The sequence below is a fragment of the Orcinus orca genome, chromosome 10 (assembly GCF_937001465.1).
Source record: "Orcinus orca chromosome 10, mOrcOrc1.1, whole genome shotgun sequence".
Taxonomy (NCBI): domain Eukaryota; kingdom Metazoa; phylum Chordata; class Mammalia; order Artiodactyla; family Delphinidae; genus Orcinus; species Orcinus orca.
This window is the reverse complement of record NC_064568.1, coordinates 72786423-72808933: the sequence shown is the minus strand read 5'-3', so window position 1 is coordinate 72808933 and position 22511 is coordinate 72786423. Positions and strand designations below refer to the sequence as shown.

General features: G+C 59.8%; 1 protein-coding gene across 2 annotated transcripts in view; it reads right to left on the bottom strand.

Moving 5' to 3' along the window:
• Positions 1–1608: 1608 nt before the first annotated feature.
• The window catches only part of FOXP4 (forkhead box P4), a 51023-nt gene continuing 30120 nt past the window's right edge, over positions 1609–22511 (bottom strand). Inside the window, exons 3-17 of one of the 2 annotated variants that reach the window (XM_033424052.2) lie at positions 22053–22148; positions 15914–16036; positions 15336–15422; positions 13654–13771; positions 13316–13526; positions 12936–13040; positions 12094–12181; positions 10954–11037; positions 10644–10851; positions 10487–10563; positions 9601–9702; positions 6053–6174; positions 4580–4646; positions 4015–4184; positions 1609–3571 (exon numbers count right to left, since the gene is read on the bottom strand). In XM_033424052.2, coding sequence (XP_033279943.2) covers positions 3424–3571; positions 4015–4184; positions 4580–4646; positions 6053–6174; positions 9601–9702; positions 10487–10563; positions 10644–10851; positions 10954–11037; positions 12094–12181; positions 12936–13040; positions 13316–13526; positions 13654–13771; positions 15336–15422; positions 15914–16036; positions 22053–22148 — 1806 coding nt within the window. In that variant the 3' untranslated portion in view covers positions 1609–3423. The remainder of the gene's footprint in view (positions 3572–4014; positions 4185–4579; positions 4647–6052; positions 6175–9600; positions 9703–10486; positions 10564–10643; positions 10852–10953; positions 11038–12093; positions 12182–12935; positions 13041–13315; positions 13527–13653; positions 13772–15335; positions 15423–15913; positions 16037–22052; positions 22149–22511) is intronic. The other variant, XM_033424053.2, reaches the window with a different exon arrangement.

The window sequence follows — 22511 nt, the reverse complement described above, 5'->3', positions numbered from 1 at the left end:
ACATTTGCCGGATCCCTGTGGGACGGAATCAAAACAATGGACTCAAGTTTGAAGCAGGAGTTAGATCACTGGAAGGACTGTCCTGGAAGTGAGGCTGGGTGTATCCTTGTCCCTCTAGAGTCTCCCATGTGGGAAGGATGCTCCCAGGGCCAGCCTAGAAAACAAATCTTCTTCCGTGGGTGGAGTAGGGAGTTTGGCAGCCAACACCTCTGGATTTTCTAGAAGGCTGGTGGGTTCCAAGGGGAAGGGGGGGAGGGGAAGCGGCGGCTGCAGTGAAGCTGAGGGTGACTGCTTTATGGCGTTGTAGAGAATGCCGTCGTCCACACCAATTATAGTTCTACCGTACAGAGCCCTGGCGGCCTCCACGGAGGGCAAGGTGGGGCAGATTACTATATTATCAGTGCCACTTGCTCATAGCGTCTGGTGGGCGAGCTGGTGGGTGGACGGTGGGGATTCTGAGCCCCCAGGCTGAGCTCCCCTGGCCGGACCCAGCCGGGCCCCTCCTGAGATGCCCTCTGAAAGGAGGGACAGGGGATTCACCCTGGGCTCTCCAACAATGTCCAGAGGATTAGAGCAGGGGGACGAGGCAGGGTGGACAGAAAGTGGGGAGAGTGAGACAGGACACAGATGATGGCTGAAAGGAGTAGGAAAGGCCTGAGACCCATAAGTCAGCGGAGACTCCATCTCCAGCTCCTGCTGACTCTTTCCTGCTCTACTTCCCTCAAGCTTGGCTTTCGGAAAGTTCCAGCAGTTTGGTGATGTGTGGGGTTACTGATTCCAGTTCTGCTGCTTTCTCAACATCTTACCCCCTCTCCGCACTTCCGCCAAGTACACACACTCCTTCCTGCGCCCTGCTCTGGACGAGGGAGTGTCTGGAAGGTGAACACAGTGCGGGGAGTAGGGAACTGGCCGATAACCCAGTAACGGCACCGGGGTCTGAGGAAGGCGGAGGGGGCTCCCTTGTTGGGGTGGGGCAGCAGATGGGGAGCCAGGACTTAATGTGGGCTGGTGTGGTGATGCCCCCCACCCCACCCCTTTAACAGCCTGCCCCTTTTCCTCCCCCAGCTGTCGGGGTCCAGACTGCATGGGCTAGAATAACCTTTTTCGACCTGAGCCCACCAGTGTATGACGCTGCACACAGGGGTGGGCGAGCATTTCAATGCCACACACACCTATCCAGGTAGCCCCCAGGGAGACACCGGTGATGGGCCCAGAGGACACCTGGGCATGCGGTCCTGCAGCAGGAACTCTCTCCATCCCCAGAGGAAATCTACTCCCTGATGAAAACATCCAGGCCAGGAACCTGGATTTCAAACCCACGAAGGAACCGGGGCAAGGAGCTGTGACTTTGAGAGAAAACAGGAGAAAGATGGAGAGACCTGGTTTGAAATTTCCGAGAATGCTAAGATGACGGATGGAAAAGGGGGCCAGGCGGAGCAGAGAGGAGCCAGAGCCCTGGCTGGGATGAACATGGAGGTGTCGGTGCCCGGGGCTCAAGCCCACTCCCGTACTTGCAGGAAGTGCCCCTTCAGGAGCCCCCAGCTGTCCAGAGCCATCCTTGTGCTTTCACGCCCCTGCCCTCCCTCCCCTTGCTGACACACGCAGGGCCCTGTGAATAGAGGACGTTTAATATTTCTGTGCTGGTCAAACAGAACACAGGTGGGGAGTACATAGGGGAGGGGGCGGAGGGCCCCCTGCCTCTTGGGAGGGGTGGCTTGTGAAAGGGTGTATGTGGGGGATTCTTGGGAAATAGTCCAAGGAGTCTTCTCAGCAAAGGGGCCTGGCCTGGGGTGTCATAAGCATCAAATACACCCAGCCTTGGCCTTAAGTTGGGGTCCCCCATAGGGGGTCTGTGGAGAGTCTCACTTTTCTTCCAGCTCCTTTGCTGGAATCCACACTCCCAGTGTGATGGGGGACTTGGTCCTGGAGAGAGGGGTCTGGAGACCCCCCAGTAAGCAGCCCAGGGTTGGGAAGAGGGCTCCCGTGCCCACCGCCCAAGGGGCCAAGAACCCCGCGGGGTGCCAAGGGCTGCCCACCTCCTCCCCTCTGCCTGCTTTTCTTCCCCCGGGCCGGGCAAGAGCAGAGGGGAGGTGAGCAGGGCCGCCAACCTCTACTGAGTCCCAGGGTCCTCAGGGTGGGGTGGAGGGAGGCTGGAGAGAGAGGATCTTGGCCACCAACAGACACTGTAAACTTTGGTTTAAAACAATAACTTAAGTTGGGGAGGGCTTCCAGCCTGGGGCCGGGATGGGAAGCGGGATGAGCAGGGGGTACGGGAGGCGACAAAGGAAAAAGCCAACAAAAAGTTTTGGTTTTTGCTTCCGGCATAAGAAAGGTCTTTGGTCATCTGTGTAACTGGGGGGTGGGGGCGCAGGGAAGGGGTGCTGAGGGCGGGTGAGGGAAGACTGCGACGGGGCACCTGAAGGCTGGGGTGGGAGTCCTGTCGGGTCACAGCAGCCGCCGTGTTCATCCCACCCGCCCCTCAAGCCTGCTTTCAGCCTGGCCTTTCCCGGGACACAGGCAGGTGCTTCCCGCAGTCCTGGCGCCACCTGGGGCCTCAACTCCAGCCTCAAGGGCAGCTCGGCCGCCTTCAGCGGGTCCACCTCTACGAGTGCACCGGGCACAGGCCTCTGTGGAGGAGGTGGGCACCGGGCCACTTTCCTATGCTCCCTGGCCTGGGGGGCAGCACCCAGCAAATGGCAGTGGAGGCCCAGTTCAGCCTGGGGGGGACCTGGAACCAGGCAGCCCTGCTCCCACGGAGCCCCCAGGGCACTCCACTTGTCCCCCCTCACCAGCTGTGCCTCTTGATCGGGCCCAGCTGAGGGGCAGGTTTTTTCTGGGGTTGCTCTGAGACTTTAGCTGCCCCCAACCCAGGCCAGGGCAGGGGTAGGAGCAGGGGGTGAGCTACTTCTTCACAGTAAGGACAAGAAGGTGGAAGGGAGCACAAATTAGGGAAACGGGGGCCTCTGGCCAGAGAGTACTGCCAGAGCAAGATGGGGGGGCCCTGGGTGTGAGAGGGTGGCTCAGCCCCGCCTGCGGGTCTCCACGGCACTGAGGGGCCCTGCGGGGGCGAGCTGGTGGGGGAGGAGGAGGGCCCTGCTGCTGCTGCTGGTGGTTGGGGGGCGGCGGAGGCGGGATTCGGATGTGGGCGGGGGAGTCTGAGGAGGGGTCTGGGCCCTCCGTGTCCTCTGCCAGTCCCAGACCAGGGGTTCTGTGTCCCCTCGGGGGCGGCCGGTCCCTGCCCCCCCCACTCCGAGCGAGCGTCGTCGTCGTAGGTCAGGTCACCTTGGGAGTTGCTGGCCCAGCCCCCCATCTGAGTCCTGGAAGTGCCTTGAGGTTGGGCGGGGCGAGGAGTCGGGGTAGGTGGGGCCTGGCTTCCGGGGGAGGGAGGGGTCTCACCCCTGCCCTGCCTGCCCCTAGAGGCCCTTAGGACAGTTCCTCTCCCGGCAGCTCCTCCTCCAGGTCCCTGTCTTCTGGAGGCCCCGAGGTGCTGGGGTTAGGGGGCCCAAGGGGGGGTCCCGGCCGCCTGTCTTCCTCTGCCTCAGCTGGCTCCTCTTTCACCTGCACCTGGTGGCTGTGACAGAAGGGATAATGTGGACACCCTGGAGGTCCTCTCCTGCCGGCCCAGCCCAAAATGCATCCAGGATCTGGGGGCGCAGGGATGTGTCCAGGGTTTGCCTCCCCAGGACCCCCTCATCTCTGAGCCGCTGGGGCCTGACATTTCAGGTCTGGTCTCCCTTCAAAGGAAAGGAGGTCTTGGGATGAACAGAGACTGCCTTTGGTTGGGAAGGAGAGAGGAAGGGAGATGACAGAGGATGGAGAAGGGAGGGAAATAAAGAGTGTATGGGGGGGCGGGGAGGGGAGCAATGAGAAGGAAGAGAGGGGCCACCTGCCCTGGGAAGAGAGCTGTGCTGAAGGCGACAAGATGGGGATCCCAGCTGCAGGGGGAGAAGATTCTGCCTTCCTGATGCTTGCGGGGGGCACGGCTGTGGGCTGGGGTCCATGCCATGGGCTCACCTGTACTGGGGTGGGGAGAGGCGAGGGGGGCTGCTGCTGCCGTTGCTGGGCAGCGGCTCCATAGGGGCGCCCATGTCGTCATGGCTGAGAGGCAGGAGGCTGCTGGCGGAGCCAGGGTTCAGCATGCCAGGGCTGTTGAGGAGGGGGAAGCTGCTCTCGGCCAGGGCAGCCTGGAGGGCACAGAGTTGGGGCCTGTCAGCGGGCTCCACCCAGTCAAGTACTGTCCCTTCCCCAGCCCTAGAGAGCCTCCCGTGTGTCCACGGGCTGGCAGATCTCTGGCACCCCCTCCCAAGGCCAGCGCTCCGAAGCTGAGCTGCCTCCCAGCTTTCCTGAGAACCTGGGCCTGACTTCTTCCCTTCCTGGGAGACAGAGGACCCCCACCCCCTGCCCCCGCTGCCACCCCAGATCTGTAAGCCAGGGAAGGGATCACCACTGGCTATGCCAACCTACCCGCTCTGTGCCCCGTCTCTGCCAGGGAGGGTGGGGGAATGTCTCTTCTGAAGACCAGTGTGCTGGAGGGAACGTGAGGGGGTGGGAGGACACTGGGCGGGGACCAGTCCACTACCTGGTAGCTGGCGTTAAGTGCTCCATAACTGAGGCCCGAAATCATGTTCTTCACCAGCGTGGGGCTCCTGGAGGGGAAAGAAGGCAGCGTCTGCTTCATTCATTCGCTTGTTCCTCACTCAGGTCTGGACCCTAACTGAGGGCGTGCTCTATGCCAGGGACTGTCCCATTCATGAATCCTGGGAGGCCAGAGTCGGCTGTGCCCCATCTTATTCAATCCTCCCACTGACCTGGCACATCTGGGACTGAAAGCCCCCTTCACAGGTGAGCTGCCGGGGCTCCTAGGGGCCCTGGAATGTGCCCAAGGTCTCAGGGCTGAGAAGTAGGACCCAGACCCCTCCCAGTGTCTGTCTCCACGTCAGGTGGCCCAGTATTTTCGCTCCAGTCTAGATTTCCCGATGTCTGGCAAGGTCCGAGTGATAACCTCCATAGTCCCCTACTATAAAATCCACTTTCTTGCCATCCTGAATTTTGGGACATCCAATAAGCTGTGTGCTCAGCCTGTCCCCACATGCTCCACACCAAAGGCTTTTCTGCACAAAAAAGTGATTAGGAGTTGGGTCAGGAAAAGCAATGGCTTAAGGCCATCCTTCCACAGTGACTATCCCCAGTTTAGAGGGTGTCTCAGAGAGGTTAAGGAACTGGCCCGAGGTCACACAGCTGGTGAGAAGCAGAGGTGTAATTCGAACCCAGGTCTTCTGATTCCAAGCTGATAAGGGGACAGGAAGATTCCAACCATTGTGACTGGCACGTGGGGACACTCAGAAGGGAATGGCTTTCTTTTTCGGGTCCCAGCCCTGCCCCAGCACCCACAGCTGTCTGAGGGTAGAGAGGCTCTTGTCTGGGGTGAAGGAATCTTTGAGGGGCACAGGCGCCCACAGAGAGCCATCTAACTTGCTTCAGAGGCCCAAGATGCGCGGGCAAGCCCATGTGGGGTGCTCGGTGCGGGGAGGTGGTGGCGCTGGAAGGGAGGCTGAAAGAGGAAACCTCCTTCAGGTTCCTCAGTTTCCACTGGAAGTGCTATGTGGTAGAGGTCAGAGACCCAGCTCTGCCAGGAATCTGCTGTGTGACCACCCTCCAGCCCCTTGTCCTCTCTGGGCCTCCTCTCCCTGTAAAATGAAGAGGGGGGGGCCCTGGAGATCTCACAGACTGGCTCATCCTGCAGTAAGGTGGGGGAGAGTGGCCCTGGGGATGGCAGCCCCCTCCCCAACGGCCACACTGGCTGCCATCTGCCCACGCCTCGGCTCCGGCCGGGGCTACTTTGGGCTTCTGTCTCTCTCTGGTGCCAGGTTCCCCTCAGCTCCTTCCCTCAGTCAGAAGCAAAAAACAGAAATGCCCTCTTCCTAATCATCTGAGATCCCAGGCTCTCCTGGGCTCCTTCACCCCTTTCCTCCCCCCACCCCCGACCCCACAGTGGGAAGGATCCGGGGCAGAGAGGTACCCTGGAGAGGTCTGGGGGGGTGGGCCCACGTACCCCGTCATCTTTGGTGGTCTCCGCTTCTGGTACTCCCGCTCGTCCACAGTCCACACGGCGCCCTTGACGTTCTCCACGCGCACGAAGCACTTGTGCAGGCTGAGGTTGTGTCGCACTGCATTCTGGGGGCGCGGTGACAAGAAGCAGACGCTCAGAGGTGGCCCCTCCTCCACTCGGGGGAGCACAGACAGGAGGGTCCTCAAGTCCCACCTGGTCCCACCTTCCCCAGCAACAAGCCAGGGGAGGGCCGGGCAGGAGAAGATGCCGCTGGAGCCGAGGGAAGACCCCTCTGGGCTCCGGCATCCTCACCACCGCCAGCCCGTTGTATTGTCTGCTCCCTTCTCCCTGCCACGTGTTGGAAAACTCTTGTCTACCAAGTGAATGATACCTCGTTAGCGATAATCTGTTTTCTCAACATCGTTAGTCAGATGCATGTAGCTGTTAGGGCTTCTGAGCGGCACGAGACCACACTCAGGTCCTGGCACCTCAGTGAGCCTGGGGCACCTTACCTCAGGTGCACACAGAGTTCCCATTAAGCCTTTGAAAGTTTTGGGAATAACTCAGGAAGCCTCACTGCAGCCTTCCTTGACCACCTTGGAGCGTGGGAGCCTTGACTTTGGGCCGTGGCTCAGAACAGACGGCTTACTGAGAGCATGAGGTATACAGTAGAGGCCTAATACATACTTGTTAACATAAGGAAGCTGAGAGGAAGGAGAGCCTGGGTTTAGTGACTGTACAGCAGGAAGAGGAGGGACAAGTCACCTTGTCGGTCCCGCCTCCTCCCAGCAGGATAACTTCAGGAATTGAGGTCATCCGGTTTGTAGGACACTTGGGTGGGGGCAGGGGTGCTTGGCCCAATTCCCCCCGCACCCCGGGAACCTGGGCTAGGGCCCTAATCCACCCCACCGCCGCCCACCATGTGCCTCGCTCCTGTCCCCACGCTCTCCTCTCTCAACTTCACAGCCCCAGCCGTCCCTGTCCCTGTTACCTGTCCCCCCTCAGCCTCCCGCACCTCATCTCCATCCTTGTCTCCTCTTTACATTTCTAAACGGGGAGGAAAGCAGGCTGGGCAGGCAGCCCATGCCCCTGGAGATCGATCCCCTCTCCCTTTCTCCCTTCCAACTCTTGCCACTTGCAACTGGCCCGATTTCATTACCAATTTTAATTTGCCTCTAATTAAATCCTGTGTATTTTTCCGACTCGCTTGCTAATCCACGAGGGAGGCGGGCGGCTGGAGTGGAATCTCTTGGAGCGATAATTACAAAGGGCCTAATCACGCCGGGGCTCCTGCCTTGGAATAAATTTGCCCGCATTACGGGGCTCCGATCCTCTGCTTTGCAAATGAGAATGACCCCAATTTCCGAGGATGGCCTCACTGGGGCTTTTTTCCCTCATTTCGAAGCCTGATTCGTGATGAGAGACTAATTCGTTACGCTGAAACATTAACGGCAATTTAAGGGGTCTGGCAGGGGCTGCGTAAACAAAAGGACAGGCCCACAACATGGGCCCTGGGAGGGGACAGACACGGGGGGAGGGCTGGTGAGTACCATCAGCTTGGCAGATGGCAGCTCTGTCCCCGGATGAACGGCAGCTGGCCTGGCCCACGCCAGCTCCCAACCCTTCTGCCCTGGTCTGAAGTGGACAGCATCCCAGGGTGGGGGCCCAAGAGAGTAAAGGAGGAGGAAGGAAAGGAAGCTGAAATAGTTGAGGCGAAGAGAAGGGACCTCAAGGGGCAGATAAACGGCTCGGAAATGGGGGTGGAAAGAAAATAGAATTGGGAGTAAACAGGGTGCATTTCCCAAGTGATGTGAATGGAAGCTTGGCGGCAAAAAATCCTGAAGGTCAGAGTGGACCGCAAGCTGAGGTGGATTCTGCTGGGCCACAGGGAGGGCGCAGGCAGTGCCCCCAGTGACAGAAGCAGCAGCAGAGCACAGTTAAATGGGAAGGTCACTCAATGAGCTGGCTGCTTGCTGGGACCTAGACTAGGGGAGGGGAGATGGAGGTGAAGACCTGGGAGGGAGACACGCCGCTGAGATGACCAAGGCTGGGCCACCAGTCGAAGGTGGTATGAAGGCCCAAGGGGGCTGGGCTACAGGAGAGGTGGCTTCATGATGGTCATCGAGGGGTTTAAGAAAGTCACCTAAACTAGCTCCCGACCTCAAGAAAGGAGAGAAGTAGAGATTGCAGAGGGTGATGCAGTTAAGAGGGAACAAGAAAGGAGGGTAGGTGGATGAGAGGCACTCTGCCCCCAAGGAGGAGGTTGTCTAGGGCAGTGAGGCTCCACATTGACTCCCCTAAAGGTAGAGGATTAATATACAATATTAAAGTAAAGATTACATAACAATTGTAATGATCCCTAAAGTTGGTACAGGACTCTATCATTTACGAAACGTGGTATCCAAACTGGCCTGCAGGTTGGAGACTGAACCAGGTGGCTCCAAGAAGGCCCTGATGGCTCAGAGAGAGGGCAGGACTGTGGTTGGCAGGAAATGACATCACTCGCAGCCAATCACAGCAGCTGTCCCAGCCTTGCAGCCTCTTTGCCAAGCTTTGGGAATTGGGCACGGGGATACAGAAGGCCACGGAGCAGTCTCTCCTGCTGCACTTAGCACAGAGAAGGCAGAGAAGGCTGGGCCCTGTACAGACCCCACCTTGTCCTGGTCACTGGTAGGGAGGGGGCCCTAGTGACACTTGTTGAAACCCGGTGGGATCGGGGAGGTAGACTGTTTAACTGCAGCTTCTGCACTGGCCAGCAGAGGGACTCAAGAGCCAGGGATCCAACTCAGGTCCTGAGATGTGGGGGACTCCTTCCCGGGTGTCCGTCCTTTCCCACAGGGCACCCACACTCCCTTCTCCTTCCCCTCACCCCCTCCCACCCTGCTGCACAGAACCTAATATTCTCACCCATCAGACAGCCAGACTCGTACCCCCCATGCTGGCTCTAGAAAAACAAAATGGCTTAGCGTCCCAGCCCACAACTCTTGTGTCCCATTTTCCTAGGTTCCCTCCCTTGTCTGTTTCTGATCCCCCAGGAAAACTCTTATGGCTGAAGGTGTTAAAATGACTAATTGGATGAAGACAATTATCTTCCTGCTACTGATGGCAGAGCTGGGGAGAGTGTGAGCGTTTGTTTTTGTGCCCCAGTGTATTACAGTCCAGGGTCTCGGTCCACCCACGTGTCCAGGCCTGCGAGCCCCCTCCGTCCACCCATCCTGGGCTTCAGAGCATGCGCCTTTAGCCGAGGACTCTGAACCCTGAGGGTCTCCTGTGAATGTAACCCAGGCCTCCCTACCAGGCTCAGGCACTACCGGCTCCCGCAGGCCCTACTTCAGGGGGCTGGGGTTTTTGGGCCCATGGGGGGCGCGCTCCAGAGAAGTGGAGGTGGAGGTGGAGGGGCCCAGGGCCCAGGGCCCAGCCTGGGGCCTGGTGGGGCCACTCCTATAGAACTGCCACCCCAAGGGGACTGTTAGGCAGCCTTGGTCTCAAAGGGATCTGCAGATGTCCAAGGCCGCCTGGGGCCCTGGCAAGGAGGAACGGGCATGCCTCACCTTCCAGGTGGCCGTGTTTCTCCGGAAATAGGCGAACATCCTGGTGAACCAGTTATAGATCTCATTCAGGGTCAGCTGCCTGTCGGGGGTTTCCAGGATGGCCTGTGGACAAGGAAGAAGTACAGAGACCCTCAGTCTGGGCCTGCAAGGGCCACAGGCCTGTGTGCTCTGCCCCAGCTCCCCTCAGCCTGGCCCCTAACTCATCTGAGAGCAGAGAAGACCCGCTGCGGAAGCATGTGGACAAGACTGGGGGTGCTTGATGGTCTCGAGAGGGGCAGGCTGGTTACAGCCCAGCCAGAGGCCAAAGGGAACACGAGCCTCGAGGGCCGTGCACTTGTGCGAGGAGCACGTGAACTTCTGCTGCAGAGAAAATGGCTCCAAGGGCCCCTGTCCTAGACTGGGAAGGAGAGCAGTATTCTTGGGAGAAAGAGGTCCGGGGGTGGGGACTGTTTGGAATTTATCCTGGTTTTTGTAAAGGGCACCCTAAACATGAGATGGCATGTGGATGTGTGTGTGTGTGTGTGTGTGCATCTGAGAGAGACAGAGAAAAGGAGACAGACTACAAGTGACCATAAGTCTATCAGAAAATTGTCTCATGGGAGTGTGTGTACGTGGAAATGAGGGTATGGATGACACAGGGGGTGTAAGTGGCATCAACAGTGTGTGCTCCCACAGACAGGCCTGCGTGACCAGCAGGAGGGCTCAGCAGAAGCCCATGTAAGGGGCCGTCTGGCTGAGAAGGAAAATGCAGGTGTGAGTGGGAGAGGACAAGTGTGAGATGGAAAGTTACGTTCTCTGGTCCCGGGACCCTGAGGGAGGGGTGCAGACTGTGTGCCTCCCACCCCCACCCCCACCCCCCGGACTCCGTCTACCTTCCCACACTCACCTGGCGGATGAGGGAGGCGTAGGTGAAGGGGGGCCGGACGTCGGCGTTCTTGTAGAACTCATGATTCTGGGCCAGCTCTGGGGGAGACAGGCAGAGGCTGAGGCAGCCAGAAGTGGGGTCCGGCTTGGGGAAAGACACCCCTCCCCACGGCCCTTACCTGAGGAGATGGGGGAGCAGAACTTGTCGCTGGTCCTCCGCCGGGCGGGTCCCCCACTGTGCAGGGAGGCAGAGCCGAGGCCAGGGGGCCGTAGGGGGGTGACAGGGGCAGCGGCCGAGGTGGGGGGGTGTACGAGACCATCTGGGAACGAGTCCGCTGCGGAGATGGTCACCTTGGAGAATGAGGAGGAGCCGGGGACTGGGTTCAGCTGTGAGCAACGGGGAGGATGCTGAGACCAGTGCCGACAGGATGAGGGGTCCCGTGGTGGGGCGGGTTCTTGGAGGGCCGCAGGGAGGGGAGAGTCACTCACTGGCTGACTGAAGGGCTTGGGCTCCGAGGGCCGCATGTGCAGATGGGCCATCATGGCCTGCAGCCGCTCGCTCTCCTTGGCGAGCTGTGGAGAGGTGGGAGGTGAGCAGGGGTTGTGCCTGGTGGCGGGGAGGGGGCGGGGGGGGGGCAGTCGGGCCCTCCTCCTCCACATACCAAGCCTGTCACCACCATGCGCCCCCGCCCTTGGTACCCCAGCTCCCTCCGTCCCTTGCTCCTGGAAGACCTCGGCTTCTCCCTGCCCCTCTGGCCCCTCACACCCGCAAAGCCAGGACTGGGGGCTGCCTGCTCCATGAAGCCCTCCCCGCTTCTCCAGACTGTGTGTCCCCAGCCTAGACCCCCGCACAGCCGCTGCACTCTGGGGGGCCTTCTTCCCAACAGCACACGCCTTGCCTCCCGATCAAGAGCAGAGGCTGTGGCTGAACAACGCCCAAGTTCAGTGGCACCGTGTGTGAGGGTGCCCTCACGCACTGAACGGAGAGGCAGGAAGGGATGAATGATTCATTCACCCCCATTCATAAATTCAATAGATCTTTTACAACCACCCTCTCACGCAGGGAGCTCTGCGAGGTGCCAGAGGGACACGGGTAAACATTGATCGGCTGCCTGATGGCCTGTCCTGAGCAGCCTCCTGAGTGTTCTGTGCTGCACAGTGTGGACTCCGGGGCCAGACTGCCCTGGTTCCAATCCCAGCTCTGCCACCCACTGGCTGAGTGATCAGAGGCAAGTTACTTCACCTCTCTATGCCTCTGTTTTCTGTATCTGTAAATTGGGCATAATAATAGTAGCTACCAACCATATAAGGTTGTTCAGAGGACCCCTTGAGTCACATAGGTATTTAGCAGAGCACAAGGTAAGGGCTCAGTATGTTAGCTATGCATACCATTTTTGTTGTTTGTGTTAGTATGAGTCTCTTCAGGACCTCGCATCAGAGAGGCCCTCAACCCTTGGTTTCCCCCTCAGAATCTGGCTGCCCTCACCTTACAACCATGGTAACGAGGACCTAGAAAGCATTCGCTGACCCTTCCATGAGGCCCCCTAAATCCCTCCTGGAAAGTCAGTGCTGTGGGTGAGGCAGGGGTGGGAGCCCCCCACGCCCCTCTCCCGCAGCCGGAGGCCACACCTGGATCTCCAGCTGCTGCACCACCTGCATCTGCACGCGGCACTGGGCTGTGCTCCGGTCGTCCAGGGCGTGCTCTGTGTTGAGGTGTCTTCCGGGGGAGGAGGGGGTGGAGAAGAGAAAGTTGGCCCTGGTTCTGCTGTCACCACCCACCCCAACCCACCCTCTAATCCCGCCCACAGCCTGGAAAGCAGACAGACCAAGAGACACAAAGAAGGGAAAGGGATGGGGAAAAAAACAAAAACAAAAACGGGGCATCGGAGGAAGCCGCCTTCTCGTCAGCCTACTTTGATGTCTTTGCTAAAACCCCAGCTACAGAGAGATCTAACTGCAAATGAACTAATTAAGTAAACCTCTGACGAAGCGTGAAAACAATTTGTTTGACCCTGATGCTGCGAGGGTCTGGGAGACAGTGGAGTTAATCAGTCAGTGACAGAGCCTGGCACGGCTACGGCAGCTGGCTGCCTGCTGCCAGCCGCCTGTCCGCCAGGCCCGAAGGCCGTCACTAGGCCGTCGCTCTCCGGGGCTGGGGCTGGGGGAAGCCGGGGAGGGCAGTGGGGGAAGTCTTCTCCTTCTCCTCACACCCCCAACCTGCTGGGCTCAGCAGCCTGGGGTTGGGGTGGGGAGGCTGCTGGCCCAGGAAATACAGACCGCAGACGGGGTAGGAGTGACCGGGGAGTTGATGGGGGGCAGAGAAGGAACGAGGCCCCCCCCGGGGTGAGGATGGCAGGACAGCTGGTGGCTGAAGGCACAAGAAGTGACAAGCTGGGTGGCAGGCTGGGGGGTGAGGGGCCCTGTTAGGGGAGGCAGGCTGGGGGGCAAAGGAGAGTGGGGCTGACACCTACTTGATAAACTGGCCCAGGTCTTCACACAGGGTCTCACAGCCTGGCCACTTGCACTCTCCGTGTCCGTAGAGGGGGTGGGAGCCGGGCGTCTCCTCGTGGGAGGAGCTGGGAGGGCAGGAGGGAGATGGTGGTCAGGGACCCTGAAGACCCTGGCAGCCCTGGGTCCCGCCCAGTCCCAGCTCTCCTACTGATGACGTTTCTGTCCCTAATACAGGTTCCCCAGAGGCCAGGCACAGTTGTGCGTGCCCCGGGAGAGGCAAACCTGCCCATCCCTGAGCTCCACAACCCCACCCCAGCCTCTACCACAGGTGCTAGCCCTCAGGGTCAAGGCCAGTCCCCGGGCAGGTCTGCAGCACCTCCTCCCAGCCGGAGCCCCATACCTGTCTCTCCGAGGTGTGAGCACAGTGGGCTGTCCGTTGGGCAGGGTGTGGTGGGAGAGGGGGGGTGAGACTTTGGGGGGGGCGGCGAACGAGGTAGCGGTGGTGGCCGTGCCGGTGAGGTCCAGCCCCTCCTGCTTAACGCTGTCCTCGGCGGGCTGCCCGGGGGCACCCTCGCCCTTCCACAGCTGGGGCAGGTCCGTCGGGCACACGGCTGCGATGGGAGGGAGAGAGAGGGGAGGCTGGCCGGGCCCCAGGAACGCACGGGGCCCCCACCTCACTCCCGGGAGCGGGGACAGCGAGGGTGTGGGGCTGGGGCTGGCTGAGGGGCGGGCACTCACCTTGGCCGGGCTGCAGGCTGACCAGCCCCTGTCTCTGCAGGTTGAGCAGGTGCTGTTGCTGCAGCTGTTGCATTTGCAGGAGCTGCTGCTGGAAGGCCAGCTGCTTGTTCCCCAGGGCCTGGTGGGGGGCCCGAGGGGGCGGGCAGAGAGGGGTACCATCAGCCTCAGGCGTGCCATCTGGCCCCCACCCTGCGGCCGCCCCCTCCCAGGGCCTGTCGGCCCCCGGAGCTGTCGTTGTGGTGTCCGCAGCTGCAGCCTCCCTGCTCCCGGCCCAGCTTCCATAGGGCTGCATGCCTCCTCGCAGGAAACACGCACGCACACACACACACACACACACACACACACGCACGCACGCACGCGCGCAGACACACACGGCCAGACCCAGACACGCAGCACGACGCCCTCCCCGCTCCCGCCTCCCTCCTTCCGCTGCTTCGGCTCCCGCACCACAGCTGTGCTCGCCTGGGGGGCGCGGGGGGCTCTCATCACAATGATGGATGAGCCTGTCAGACTCCAGGGGCCACTCCCGCCTGGCGGGCACCCTTCCCACATGCCCGGGGTGCCCCCCTTCCGCTCTGAGGAGGGGGCCTTCTCCCCTCCAGCTCCTCTCCTCTCTTGCTTCTTAGATACAGAGAATCAAGGCGTCTGACGGGACTTTCAAAGATCAGCATCGACAGGTCATCAGGACCCAGGCTAGGGAACAGTCACATCACTGCTGCCCAGGTGCCCGCCGCCTGCCCGCACTTGCTCACTCTGCTCTTAGTGGCTCCCTCTCTCCTGCTCTGGCCCTGCTCCCCCCGCCCCCCCACCCCCAGATTCAGTACTTCACACAAGCACTGACAGTCAGTCTGTCAGCAAGCCTTTTCTGAGCCCCAGGAGCTGAGCCTGTCCCGGGCTCTGGAGGCAGGGATGGCTCAGCCCACCTGCCCTGGAGGTGGGGTGGTGGGCTGGCTATTCAGCCTAGAGACAATGCAGAGAAGGAAGCAAAGAGGAGACCTTTGAGGGGGAGGCTGAGGGCGGGAGGGAATGACTGGGTGTCAGCAGGGCAGTCTCCTGGGAAGAGGCAACTCGAACTTGGCTGTGGTTTGGCCAGCAGGAGGAAAGTGCGTGTCTGGGACACGGGGTGGGGGGCACTGCAGGGCCTGGTATGGAAGCTCAGAAGGCACTGTGGCCCAGATGGGGCAGGGGGTGCAGGCTGGGGAGTTCTCTGGAGATGCAGGGCAGGGTGTTACAAGAAGCAACAGAAGTTGGGGCAGGGCTGAGGGGAGGGACTGAAAGATTTTCAGAACCAGGCTAGAGGGCTGAGGTGCTGGGTCACTAACAGATGAGCAGGCAGGAAGAGGGCATGACCACGAGGCAGCCGGTCATGAGTGCGGACCATCCAACACTCACATACCCGTATGTGCTCAGGTAACACAGGGCTCAGCCCTTCTGCTCTCCTAATCCAACAACACAGAGCGAGGAGAGGAGGACTGAATGGGGTTGAGGGGAGGTGGTGGAATGTGGGCCTCCATCCCCCCATCCGGTCCCCCAGCCTTTCCTGGTTTTTCTACTATCCCCACAAGACCATTCTGTCCTGACCACTTTGGGACTCCCAGCCCCTGGCTAGGAGAGGGCTGGCCCTGCAGGCGAGGGGCGGGGGTCCTTTGAGGGGCACATCCGGCCCTGCCCGAGCCCCTTACCTCTTTGGGTTGCTGCTTCCCAGCCTGCTGCTGCGTGAGGAGTTGTAAGTGGAGCTGCTCTTGCTGCTTCTTGTAATATTCCTGCAGCTGGGGGTCGACAGCAGGGTGGGAGTGGGTTAGCACAGGCGGGGGACTGCTGACCCCAAAGCAACGGCCAACCCTCTCGTGACTGGGCTGCTGTGAAACAGATGGTCCAGCAGGGAGATGTCTGCTCCGAGAGAGGCTCTCCCAGAGCAGAGCCTGGACGGAGAGGGAGCGGAGAGGGGAGAGGGGAGCCTCCCCCTCCCTTGGTGGGTGAGGATGAAGTACCAGCATGTTCTCTGTCCTCCCCTGGGGTTTGGAGATACAGGTGGGGCGCTGTGAGGCCGTATGGGGGTGTGTGGGCGAGGCCTGACCTCTGACCCCTCCCCAGCTGTCCTGGAGGAATGCAGGTCAGTCCGGCCGGAGCGGTCTCTCTGGTTTCTGCCACTGCTTTGGCCTTTGGTGATGTTGGTAGTAAACAGGGTGGGAGTGGGGAGGCCAGTGCCTGGAACACCTCCTCTCCCTTATCTCCTGGGCGGCCCCGGGGCCAGACTCACCTGCTGCAGCATGAGCGCCTGCTGCTGCTGGAGCAAGGCCTGCAGCTGTGGGGGCGACAGGATCTGCTGCATCTGCTGGGGGGTGAGCATCTGCGGCGACATCATGGCCACCGACACGGGCACCTGTGAGATTCGGCCGCGTCAGCCCCTCTCCTCTGCCCCACCCCGGGGAGGGTCCGCGCCCAAGCCCCTGCCCACAGCAGAGCAGAGCAGCTCCGCAGTGAGCTGCCTGGGCTCACATTCTGGCTCTGCCACCTGCTAGCTGTGCGTCTCTGGACAAGTGACTCACCTCCTTTGTTCTTGGTTTTCTCGTCTCTGAAATGGAAGTAGCGATAGTGCCTGCCTCTTAAGGTCATCACGAGGGCTAATGAGTTAGTACTTAGAACAGAGCCTGCAAGCGGTTGGACATTATTGCAGGATGTGCTGTCTTTGGTGCACAAAGATTAGACCCCAGCGACACTGGTTAGTAGAACCCATGCTTTGCAGGGTTTCTCCTCCAGTGATGGGGAGGGGCAGCACCTAGCCACTGCTGACTCCAGCTCAGTCTGTTCTGAGAACACGACCCACAAGGTGGGCCTGGCCAGGAGGGCAGCCTGCAGCCATGGATGGGAAGGTTTCAAACTGTAGCCCACATGGCATGAGGACCTGGACTTTGGCCCCTCTCACATGCGTGTCACGTGCTCCAGCACACCTGTCTAGACGGCACACACAGTGACCGGGAGCTGACGCCCAGGGAGCACCGTGAGGGCCACCCTGTGTGAGTGTGTACGTGTCATCACCTAACTAGGTCCCAGTGGGGTGGAAAGAACGCCATGCAGAGACGCGGGGAGAGGCGGGCCGCTCCTCCTCGCTCTGCAATGAACTTGCCAAGTGACCTCCAGCCATTCACTGGCTGTCTCTGAGGTGTCAGTTTCCTCCACCATAAAACAGAGATGCCTCCTTCCAGCTGGAACTTGCAGGATTCTCATAGTAGGGCAGCTGTCTGCCCCCTGCCCTGGGTGAGGCCTCTGTAGGAGGCCCAGAGAATCTAGCTACAGGCAAAAGGTTCAGGGAAAAGCAGTATCATCATTCTTTTCCCAGTTCCCACCTCCCCTGAAACGCCTAGCCTGTGCAGTCATAGCCTGGGTGGTCCAAGCTGCAGCACTGTCTTGATGCCCTGTTTTAGCAGGACAGGTGTCCTGACAGGGCGATCGGCCACCCCCGTCGCACTTCAAGCTCCGTGTGCACAAGTCTGTAATCTCCCGTCTCACTCCCCAGCCCCAGCAGAGCTGGCACATGGCAGGCACTCACCAAGTGTGTGCTCCCCCGAGCTGAGTTACCTTCTTGGCAGATCAACCCTGGGGCAGGGAGGGAGGGGTGCTGGTGGGCCAGTCCAGGGGGAGTGTCTTGCAGAGACTTGTCCTGGTCAGGACAGCACAGATTATGTCCCCAGTGGATTCCTGGGCCCTTTCACCTTCCCCCAGCCCCACAGGCGGGGCAGAAGAGGAGGAGTTGGTTCCATTCAAGATCCCTGGCAGGGGCAAGGTTCAGCCTCAAGCCACCAGTGAGGGCATCCCCAGGCAGAGGAGCAACGGGGGGAAGTGCAGTGGCTCCAGGGACATTGGTAAGTCTCACTGCCCCCACCTCTTCTTGCCCCCCCTTCACTAGTGGCTGAGCCCCAGCCCTGGGCTCCCCTCCTTTACTGCAGCCATCTCTGTGCAAACATCCCTGGAAGGGGCACCTAGCTTTTTAGCCACGGCCACACCGTGTGAATGAAGGCTCTGAGGGGCCACTAACGACGGGCCTTAAGCGGCAGCGTTGGGACTCACGTGCAGGTCTGTGTGCTCTGCAGTTCCCTATGTTCCCACATCCCACACCGCCTGTCCCCCCGCCGCTCAGAGCAGGTCTTGAGAAGGGTTAGGAGAGTGTGTGGAAATGGAACCATCCAGGGAGCTCAAGGGTTCAATGAGGCTAGAGATTCCAAAGGCCAACCTCTCTCTTTACAACTGTCTCCTGGGGAGGCTCGGGAAAGCCAGGCTGCAGGGCTGTTCTGGTTCCCACTCTCGGAGGGGCAGGCCGTGGCACACATCCAGCCCCCCCTTGCAGAGCCAGCCTGTATCCTTTGCTGGGTGCCCCCGAGGCAGCTGCCTGTCCTTTGACACGGGGGCCCCCAACATGGTGGAGCTCAGAGCCCTGGATTTCTGAGTCAGATGACCCAGGTTCTTGTCCCTGACACTGACTATCCTTTGAAATCGCCTCACTTTCTGCATCTGCTAACTGGGCTTTGGCACAGCTGCCCTCCCCGCTCCACAGGACTACTCAAGATGATGTTGGTGGCGGCTGACTACATGCCAGGCGTGCCAGGTGCCTGGCTAAGCCTTTTATGTGTATTATCTCCCCGAATCCTCACAGCAGCCCTGGGAGGAGGGTACCATCATCGTCACCGTTTTAGAGGTGAGAAAACCGAGGCCTAGAGGGACAGCGGGGGAAGAAGTAAGCGAAAGTGATTTGTATGGCCATGAAATTCTACACAAATGTAAAGAAAATTACTTTTTAAAACATTCTGGATTTTCCTTTCCCCTTCTTTCCCTCCCCTCCTCCACGAGTGCACCTTAGGCGCGCCAGGGCCCCAACATTCCGGCCCCAGGGCCGTTACGTGGCAAGGGTCACTTTGGGCAAAAGCTCTGGGCCTCCCATGCTCACGGCTGTGAGAACTGAACTAGAGGAGATGGACAGGGCCCCCAGCCGAGGAGACTGAGCCTAGACACCCAGGAGGTCTTTCCAGGCACCAGGGGTGTGAGTCACCGCGAGTGGCCTGCAGGAAAGGATGTGGTATTTCCTTCCTTGGGGCTTTCCTACTTGGAGGCAGGGGAATGGAAGAGATGACCTTGGAAGGCCTCCCCGGCCCCTGCTGCTCCTGCCAGTTGGCTGAGCTGCAGGCTGGAGAGGCGGCTGCGGTAATCTGGATGGATTACCTTGTGTGTACTTGTCTTGAAGGTGGCCCAGCAGGGTCAAGAAAGGTCAGTGAGGTGGCGGCTGCCTGCTATCTCCTGAGCTGGCTGAGCCCATCCCTTCCCCTCACATCCCTTGGGGGTTCTGAGGAGTGAGCTGGAGCTCCCCTGGTGTCCCCACTGACCCCTCACCAGGCTGGGATGTGTCAGGATGGGCACCGTCAGCTAGTCAGCCCAGCGAGGCCCGTGAGTCACCATCTGGAGGGCGGCCAGGGCAGCTAAATGCTTACAAAAGCCCTGGCAGTGTGAGCCCCGGGCAAAATGCCGACAGCTGCCTCCAGCCCCTCCCTCGGGGACCCTGCTCAGGCCTGGAGCCCTCCGACCACCATGTAAATCATCACCGTGGGGCAGACACTAGGTCATTTACAAAATCATCTCATTTTATCCTCACCACCCTAGGGGATAGATGCTGTTATTAGCCCCATTTTGCAGATGAGGCAACTCAGGCCCAGAAAGGTTAAGAAACTTGTCCAAAGTCACACAACTGACAAGGGGCAGAGCCAGGATTTTAACCCAAACAACCAGCTCCAGAACTCACACCTTCCTGCATACACTGTGATGCTGCCGCGTGCTTAGCATAGTAGTGAACTGCAGTCCCCAGTACAGAGCCCTGGCCCGATGGTTCTCCGGGCTTGGGGAGACGGGGGTTCTTGGGGCCATGTCTGAACTTCTCCAGGAGCCTGGAGCCCCAACCCTGGATACCTTTCCTTGCCTCTCATCCCCACCCTCAGGTTCATAATCTCCAAGGAAGTGGGGCTTCTGACCCTGTATGGGGTCCAGGGCCTAGAAATAGCTTTTCTAAGAACTCAAGGCTGGTGGTGGGAGAGGGGAGAGCATATTTTGTTGATCTGGGGCCTGAATCAAGTGGGTAATGCAGATCGATGGCAGCCTCTTTCCCAGTGGTCCCCAACTCAAGGCAGGCTTGCCTGCCCACTCACCTCCCAGCCATGTTCACCACCCCTCTCTTAGAGCCAGCTTCAGAAGAGTTTCTAAAACCATATTAGGTCTCCAGCTCCAGCCTGGAGACTGCCTGGTTTGTCCCTGCGCCTGGGCACCAGGCAGGGAGAGCTCAGTCACAGAAGGCAGCACAGGTAGCTGGAAGTTTGGGCAGAAGGTTGGCTAGGGCAGGCCCCTTAGCTGTGCCCAGTCTTCATCTCATCTTCTCAGCCCCCTTGCCATTTCTAGAAGTTCTTCTTGGTGTCTCACCACGATCTTTCTTGCTGCAGCTCCAGCCAGGACTGAGGACTACCTTCTGGTCATTTGCAAGGGAGTTGAACCTAAACTAAGCTCTGGCCTAGTCTCCCCACACACCCAAGGACCCTGATCCCCATACTTAAGAGGTTGAGTTTGGGTCCTTGATGCTGGCACCAAATTGTATCCATCCCAACCCTCAGCCTCGAAATAAGCTTCCTCCGTGTCAGGTACCATCCCTGCTCCTCCCAGCCCATCATACATGGTAAGCACTCTGCAAACGTTGTCAGTTTAGGAAGTACTGAGTAAGTGTTTGTTGAGCGACCCCTCTCGTTTTTTGGGGGTGGGGGTGATCTCCGAAGGAAGATTCCACAGCCTCCTTTCCTTTCTTAATTATTTCAGATCCTACCCTTCTTACCCTGCTGCAAAGTCCTTCTTGATGTCTGACCTGAGTCCCTCCAACCACCATCCAGCTCCCTCCCTCTTACTTGGGTCTGGAGACCCTCTCTGGGCTGGGGAACATTCCTACTGTTCCCCAGCCTACCCTTCCCTGTTCTTAGAAGCGGGTACTAGGCTGGGCCCAGGGTAGAAAATTCAGAACAGATTCAGAACAGTAGCCCGAGGGCCACTTCAGACCCAGGGAGTATATGGGGGGCTCCCGAATTCAAAGAGACCCAGTCCTGACACTACGGGAGCATGAGAACCTACTACCTCATTCCTGTTAGTGGCTTATCCGAACTGTCCTCCCCTTCCCCGCCCAGGCCACTACCCCTCTTTGCCCAACTCCTCCCCCTGAGGGCTGTCTCATTAGGTTGGAGACTTTTAAAAGAGGGTCACTGCTCAGGCCCCACAACTGTCCTGTCCAGCACCTTCAACTTCTGGAAAGTACCTTCGGAATGTGAGCTTGTTTCACAGAAAACCCAGATGTGCCCCTGGAGCCACAGAGCACTGGAATCTGCCCCAGGACAAACCCAGTCCCGGGTCCTTCTCCGGCCACCCTGTACCCCCTCCCTGCCCTGCTCCTCTCGTCGCCCCACTCCCTCAGCACCCCACCCTTCAGGCTTCAGCGCTTTGCGGATCGGATCGTGCTCACCCTTCCTCCCTTAGATAAACTTCCTTCCAAAGCCCCGCTTAGTCCCCTCCCCAATTTGGAGCCACCACCCCTCTCCCCCCACCCTCCCCCAAGAGGGGTGGGGAGGGCGAGGAAGCCCGGCTGCGGGGGGCGGGAGGGGGAGGGGAGCCAGGGAGGGAGGGGAGCTAGGGGGAGGGGAGCGGGCTGCCGGCGGAGCTGTGACCCACCCCGACTCAGACGGCAACTCTCCCAAGTTCTTTGTGACACAAAAGGTAAACAGAAGGCCTGGCTTACCCCCCCGCCCCCAACCCCATCTCCCCTCCCCTCCCCCAGCCAGCCAGATGGGCCGGCACGCTGCGGGGAAGGGAGAGGGGGACAAAAAGGGCAGACTGTGCAAAGGAAAACAAAAGAGACACAGAGACACCAAGAGACAGGAAACGTGGGGAGACAGAGAGAGCTGGTGGGTGAGAGACGAGGAGGTGGGGGGAGGGCGTGGTGGTCTCAGCAAGTGAGACAGCCTGGAGGGGAGCAGAGAGGGACGGGCCCAGTGACCCGGAAGTGCCAGGGAGAGGCCCTGGGCGCAGAGCCAGGGAAGAGGAGGCAGGCAGACAGGTACAGAGACAGAGGGCTCAGGCAGACTCAAACTCTGAGCGACAGACGTGAGGCTTGGTAGAGGAAGGGCTGGACGGTCAGGTGCAGATGAGAAGGTGGTGTTTCTTCACCTGCCCCTGCAGCGACTGCAATCCCCTCTGGAGAGCCGCCCCCTCCCTGGCACTGGGGATGGGGCCAGAGCAATTCTCCAGCCGGTCCTTCCCCTCCCTCGGTGCCAAGCCCACCCTCCGACCTGGCCCCAGCCCAGCCCAGTACAGCAGGGCATCCTCCTCACCTGCACGGCAGAGGCCGACTGCTTGCTGTCATTGTTCCCTGGGGAGCTCAGGCCCGAGGCCTGCTGCAGCAGGAACTGCCGGGCCACTTGGAGAGCCTGCAAGACAGGGAGGAATCAGTGCTCCGGCTGCCCCAGCAGACGTGGGAGGGCAAGGGTCAGTGCAGGATCCTGGATTCAGGGAGCGTTTGGAGAGAATAAAGGGGAGGAGGTCAGGGTCATGTAGAAGGTCTTGGGGATGAGTGAGAGGGTCACAGGGTCCACCTGGGCTAGGGGATAAGGATAGAGGTAGGAGTCACTGAGAGAAGCTGCCAGGCTTTGGGGATCAGAACCTGTAGGGACTCACTCTGGGACCTGGTGAGGTTTTGTTGGGACTCAATGGGGTCAGCAAATGGGTCAGTGGTCAAAACAAGGACCCAGGAGAAAGTACAGTGGTGGACCCAGCCTATTAATAGTAGGTCC